Raw genomic sequence first — 6962 nt, 5'->3', positions numbered from 1 at the left:
AGGGGTGTGGAGAGGGAAAGAGAGTTTAAAAACAAAACAGGCCAAAAATTAAATTAAATCCTGAGGTATAGCATAACAACCAACAGTGGCATCTTGAAATTTATCATACAGCCTTGAGGACAAGAAGCTGAGAGAGGACAGTAAAGTCATACTAATATTAGACTACAGATTTTTTTTTTTCCTTGTCTCCCTCTTCTCCCCTTTCAGTGATTATAGACTACAGTATCCAATCTAGTTTTTTTTGGTTGTTGTTATTGTTTGGGAGAAGATTTATAGTTTTCAGTACTAGTTTTATATTGTGAATTTTTTTCACTCTCTCTTTTAAATCTTTTCTTTGAGTACAGTCCAAGGTCATGAAATGCTTGAACAAATAAGATTAATATTCAGATAAACCTAGTTCTAATACCAAATATTCTGTTTTGTAATTTTGAGACTTGATTCAAATGTTGATCTCAATACACCTTGGTTGCTGTATGTGAGCTAATAATCCTTCCCCCTTAGATGTGTTTTGAGGAATATATACAGTATACAATTACCATGGAACCTAACATAATTTCTCAGCAAGCTGCAGCTTTTATTATTTAAATTCTAAATGAGATTTTTTTCTTTTTTCTGTGTTTGTGTCTATGTTATCTTTTACAGATGGATACACTACTGATGACATTGAATTTTACTGGCGTGGAGATGATAATGCTGTAACCGGAGTGACAAAGATTGAACTTCCACAGTTCTCTATCGTAGATTACAAACTTATCACCAAGAAGGTTGTTTTTTCCACAGGTTTGTATCAGGGAGGAGAAGTAAGGGAAAAGGGTTGTCATATTTTGTCAAGAGGGTTTATTTCCCTGGGTATCAGGGAAGGATATTTGTTGACTCTAGATGGCTACACCTGCTCCAAACTCTCAGTTCCCCATTTGTAGCCCCAGTTTGGAACTCATCCAGTTATTTTCCAGAAGGCAACCACAGTAAAACAACAAGATCAGCTATGTGTCTCTTAATTGGCAGAGATGGGACTAATTGTTAGAGACAGATTTAAAAAAAGAAAAATAAAGACTTAGATCAAAGGGTGTGGCTACAGGCTACAGGAATCAACACCTTCTGATCCATTACATTTCTCCCAACTTCCAATTTGTCAGGTATTTGGACTGTCATTGAAGTCGGATTCTGAGGTCTTATAGGCAGAAACTGAATACGTTAGAAAGCACTGGAATCTTGGTTCCCCAACTTTATGCATCCAACAGAATTGATCATAATTCTCTGAAACATACTGGATAGCCAAGTGGTAGTCCACTAATGTTTAATCACAATAAAGTTTTCAAAAAAATGGTTGGTTTGATTTTGCATTGCCTCAAAGAGTAGGATATTTTGTATCAGCCTTACCTTGTAATTTGGAGCTAAAGCCTCTTTTTAATGTTCAGATGATTCTGATGCTTCTACTATCTTAACTCTTGCATATTAAGAATTTGAATTGTCAAAACTTGATTTCATCTACAAAATATTTTGTATTTTTCTTAACAAAAAAGCTCAGAAAGTAATAATAATTTGCTTTGTTGTTGTTGTTAAGTCCCATCAAGTTAGTTCCAACCCATAGTGACTCTGTATACGGTTTCTGAGAAGCGACTGCTAAACTTGAATTGACGACCTTGCAGTTCAAACTGATTTTGCAGTCCATTGCATTAACCCATAGTGCCACACCAGGAATCCTTGTTAAATGCCATTGAATCAGTTCCAACTCATAGTGATCTTGAATAGGATTTCTGAGGAGCAGCTGGTGAGCTTGAACCCCCAACTTTGGGGTTCAAACCAACCTAGCAGTCCAGTGCATTAACATACAGCCCCACACCTACACACTTTTTTTTTTTTTTTTTAAGTCTGCATGAATATGATTCTTTATGCTTTTCTTATTGAAATAAACCATGCAGGGACAGATATAGCTATAAGTGTAACTGTATTTTGAATTCCTCTTCTGCAGAGGATTCAACCACTTTGTGTCCCTGAAGACTATGTGAAGCAAGGGCTGTTGTATGTTTTAATAAGAATTTGAAATCACCTCTTTCTGTAGAGCAAACAACAAAATGGTTCCAAAATTTGAGGTCTTCCAAACCACTAAGGCCATATGGAAAGATCTCCTACATAAAATAGGAATAATGTTACTTCAATATTAAGGCAAGTTGGCTTAAATAAAATTCCTTTCAATGAGTAAGCATGCTTTCTTGCTAATTCCCCAAGTCACTATAACCAAAGAACCTCATCTTCAGGCAACTGTTTCTTTTGTTTTATCTCCCACAAATGTTGTTCAAGAAAAGCAATTCTCCACCTTGGTGAATCAGGGATCTCTTTGGATCTCTGTGAGAGTGATAAAAATCATAAACACACACACAAAAAACCCCAAAACAAAACAGTACATATGAAGACCTACTCAAATTTTCAGGGGGATTCTGCACTGCCTGTAAGCCTTGCCACTGATTTCGTGTTTAAAATGTATCTGGTGGCTTGTGTAAAGTTTGATTGTATTATGATCTGAGCTTTACTTTGTATACCACAAAATTTACAGGATGAACTCATGGAGAGAAACAATCAAGATGGTGAAGAAAGCAATTGTTCCAAAGAGTCTTGTTATCACAATTGCAAAGAATAGTTAACTATAAACCAATTATATGATGCTGAGTAAGGGGGGGAGGGGGTTCTTTTGAATACTGATGAGTTCAGATAGATTCAACACTGAGCAACTCCTGATAGTGAAAAGTCCAAAAACTCTCAAACTACTTTTGTAGAAGAAAGGAAAGTGCCCTTCACCATAGACTGAAATTTAATTTAGGGAAGTTAAACTGTTTGAGGATGTTTAAAGGAAACTATCCTATAATTATTTATTGATAATGGTGTTGTTCTAAAATTGTCTTTCTAGGTTCTTATCCCAGGTTATCTCTCAGCTTTAAACTTAAGAGAAACATTGGTTACTTTATCCTGCAAACGTACATGCCTTCCATCCTGATCACCATCCTCTCCTGGGTCTCCTTCTGGATTAATTATGATGCTTCAGCTGCAAGGGTGGCATTAGGTAAGCAACTTTCCAACCACTTATAGAGTTTGTGTGTGAGCACACATGTATGTGTATTTTCCTTACCCTTAGGATTTGTGATGCAAGAAGAAAGAAATTCACTCACAGTACAAGAATTTGCCTGTGACTCTTCGGGTGAACTGCTTTAGCATTAAATCAATTAAACACGAATTAAAATTCTCTCATGTTGAAATTAGTTAACTGTATAGCTGTTGGTAATGAAATTAGCCCCATCAGTTTGATATTTTCATTGTAGCATAGCTCATTTAATATTGCTTGCATAATTGTTCAATTTGTATCTGTGAATCTTTATATGAGATGAGCTTCTACCGAGTTTTTTTTTAATTTTTTCTTCCCCCTGAGCAAGAAACAATGAAATGTGGTGTGCAGCTAAAGAATCAGCTAGAAAAAATCTAATTAACATCTTGGAGTAGCATAGCAGAAGGCAGGGAGCAACAAAGTCAGCATATCGGAGAAGTGTCCATGACACCTCGGTTTTCTTCTGTATGATTTTGTGTTATAAAACTAGAGGTGGAGGATAAATTCTATTTCTTGAGCATTGTATGTTTTTAGCTCTGGAGGAAGTCAATTTATGATCTTTTACAAAATATGATTTTGAGTTCTAATGATTCTCTAATAAAGATGTATTGTTAACTCTTCCCTATTGTTAGATTATTTGGAAAATCTCTTTTTTCCAGTCTTGCATGCTCCTTCACACTATCAGAGTGATGGTCTCAAATTTAACCACAGGCCTTCTTCTTTCGAGCTTGTCAGTGACTCTGAGTTGCTTTCAATTTTAAGCCCAAAATTCCACAGAAACTGCATATATAACTTTATGATAATCAAGCCTTTACTTTCCTCACCCTCAGCCTCCATTCATTTTGTATCCACATAAGACTTTCTTAAGATTTATTTCATGGACTGTGTATTCTCACACTTCAAGGCCAGCCTTTAATTAAAAATTCTCTCCACCAATGTCCTCATCTCTACCAATAGTTTTGTTCCTGGTTGACTGGATAACCACCTCTCATTCTTCAGAACTGAGCTCAGAAGTCTCTAGTCCCTCGTTGTCTTCCCCAATATACCACAAGGCTGAACTCCTTCATATTCTCAACTGTCATCCTACTTCCATGTCTATGTTGTTGTTGTTGTTAAGTGTCATCCAGTTTGTTCCAAATCATAGCTATCCTGTATAGGGTTTTTGAGGAGTGGCTGGTAGATTTGAACCACTGACCTTGAGATTAACAGGCCAGTGCTTTTCCTACAGCACCACAGTAGAACTTCTATTATGTCTTTAATAGCATTTAATTTATGCTTCTAATACCCACTGGATATATAAACATAACTTAAGAAAATGTTCCCAAATGATTAATGTTGAATGTAAATTAATGATTTATATTACATTGCTTAGTATGCACCAGTTGTTATTGTTAGGTGCTGATGAGTTGGTTCTGACTCATAGTGATACAGTATAGAGTTTTTGAGGCTGCAATTCTTTATGGGATCAAAAAAAATTCATCTTTCTCCCAACAGTGTACATCGTTGTTTTTGTTGTTAAGTGCCTTTGAGTAAGTTGCAGCGGAGTAGCTGGTGGGTTTGAATGACTAACTTTTTGTGAGCAGTCCAGTGCTGTTCCTACAACATCACACTAGGATGCACTGGGCACCCAATAATCTTTCTGTGATTTATGAATGAGTGAACTAATATAATTTCTAGCAATTACCAAAGTATCAAGAAATAGGAATATTATTACTTTAATTCATTTTCTTTTTTCAGGAATCACAACTGTCCTGACAATGACCACGATCAACACCCATCTCCGGGAAACTCTCCCTAAAATTCCCTATGTAAAGGCCATTGACATGTACCTGATGGGGTGTTTTGTCTTTGTGTTCATGGCCCTTCTGGAATATGCTTTGGTTAACTACATCTTCTTTGGAAGGGGACCACAGCGCCAAAAGAAAGCAGCTGAGAAAGCTGCAAGTGCCAACAATGAGAAGATGCGTTTGGATGTCAACAAGGTAAATTTGCCTTATTAACTCATAGAAGAATGCTAGCAAAATAAGCTAATGGCATGTTCAACAAATGAGGAAACTGAGGCCTAGAGAAGAAAATGAATATTTTCCCCCAAATCACACAGACATTTAGAGATAGAGGCAGAATGGAGACACATGTTCCTGATCCAATATTTTGGTGCCCTTTTCAATGGCAGTTGTTAGATACCATGAGGTTGGTTTCAACTCATAGTGACTCTGTATACAACAGAACAAAACACAGCCTAGTCTTGTGCCATCCTCACCACTGTTGTTATGCTTGATCCCATTTTTGCTGCCACCGAGTCAGTTCATCCTATTGAGCATCTTCCATTTTTTCACTGACTTTCTATTTTCCAATCATGATGCCTTTTTTAGGGGATAACATGTCAAAAGTACATGATACAAAGTCTCGACAGGCTAGTTTTCAAGAAGCTTTCTGGTACTTCTTTCAACACAGGTTTATTAATTCTTCTGGCAGACCACATTATATTAAGTATTCTTTGACATTGTTGTTGTTAGATGCAACCGAGTCGGTACTGAATCATAACAACCCTATGCACAACAGTACAAAACACTGCGCTGTTCTGGGAACCTCACTATTGTTGCCACACTTGAGCCCACTGATGCTGCCATTTTGCCAATCCATCTATCTGGAGGTCTTCCTGTTTTTCTCTGACCTTCCAAACATGATATCCTTCTCCAGTGACTGTGCCTACCTGAGAGTGTGCCCAAAGTATGAGAGATGAATTTTGGCCATCTTGGCCTCCAAGGAGCACTCTGGCTGCACTTCTTCCAACACAGATCTATTGGTTCTTTTGGCAGCCCATGGCACATTCAATATTATCTTACAATACCAGAACTCAAAAGCATCAATTCTTTTACAGTCTTCCTTATTCACTGTCCAGCTTTCACATGCACATGAGGTTATTAAAAATACCTTGGCTTGGGATAGGAGCACCTTAGTCCTCAAGCTGACATCTTTGCTTTTCAACACTTTAAAAAGGTCTTGTGCAGCAGATTTGCCTAATGCAATATGTCATTTGATTTTTTGACTGCTGCTTCCATGAGGGTTGATAGTTGAATGCCTTGACAACTTCAATCTTTTCTCCATTGATAAGAATGTTGTTTATTGGTCCAATGGTGAGGATTTTTGCTTTCTTGACATTGAGATGCAGTCCATACTGAAGTCTGTGGTCTATAATATTCATCAGTGTTATAAGTCTCTTCACTTTCAGCAAGCAAGGTTGTATCATCTGCATATCACAGGTTGTTAATGAGTCTTCCTCATTAGAAAAAGTTGCCATGTTTTTCTTCATCTAGCCCAACTTCTCGGATTATTTGCTCAGCATACAGGCTGAATAAGTATGGTCAAAGAATACAACCCTGTCGCATACCTTTCTTAGTTTTAAACCATTCAGTATTCCCATGTTCTATTTGAACAACTGCCTCTTGGTCTATGTGCAGATTCTTCATGAGCACAATTAAGTGTTCCACAATACTGATACTTCACAATGTTGTCCATAGCTTTTATGATCCACACAATCGAAAGCCTTTGCGTAGTCAACAAAGTACAGGTAAACATCTTTCTGGTGTCCTCTGCTTTCAGCCAATATCCATTGGCTATCAGCAATGATATCCCTCATTCCATGGTGTTTTCTGAATCCAGCTTAACTTCTGGAAGTTCTCTGTGAATGTATGCTTGTGGCCGTTTCTGTTTTACCTTTAGCAAAACTTTACTTGCATGGGATATCAAAGAGATTTTCTGATGATTTCCTTATTTGATTTGGTCACCTCTCTTTGGAATGGGCACAAATACAGATCTCTTCCAATCAGTTGGCCAGATAGTTGTCTTCCAAATTTCTTGGCAG

At 37.2% G+C, this 6962-nt stretch overlaps 1 protein-coding gene across 3 annotated transcripts in view; it reads left to right on the top strand.

The window, feature by feature from the left end:
- The window catches only part of GABRB2 (gamma-aminobutyric acid (GABA) A receptor, beta 2), a 448146-nt gene that overhangs the window by 378195 nt on the left and 62989 nt on the right, over positions 1–6962 (top strand). For 2 of the 3 annotated variants that reach the window (XM_006864929.1, XM_006864928.1), the window contains exons 6-8: positions 643–780; positions 2906–3058; positions 4835–5079. In XM_006864929.1, the coding sequence (XP_006864991.1) occupies positions 643–780; positions 2906–3058; positions 4835–5079 (536 nt within the window). Of the gene's footprint in view, positions 1–642; positions 781–2905; positions 3059–4834; positions 5081–6962 lie in introns of all 3 variants that reach the window. The other variant, XM_006864930.1, reaches the window with a different exon arrangement.

This window comes from Chrysochloris asiatica, unplaced genomic scaffold (assembly GCF_000296735.1).
Source record: "Chrysochloris asiatica unplaced genomic scaffold, ChrAsi1.0 scaffold00073, whole genome shotgun sequence".
Taxonomy (NCBI): domain Eukaryota; kingdom Metazoa; phylum Chordata; class Mammalia; order Afrosoricida; family Chrysochloridae; genus Chrysochloris; species Chrysochloris asiatica.
Note: the sequence above shows the minus strand (reverse complement) of the source record. Positions and strands in the feature narration are given on the sequence as shown.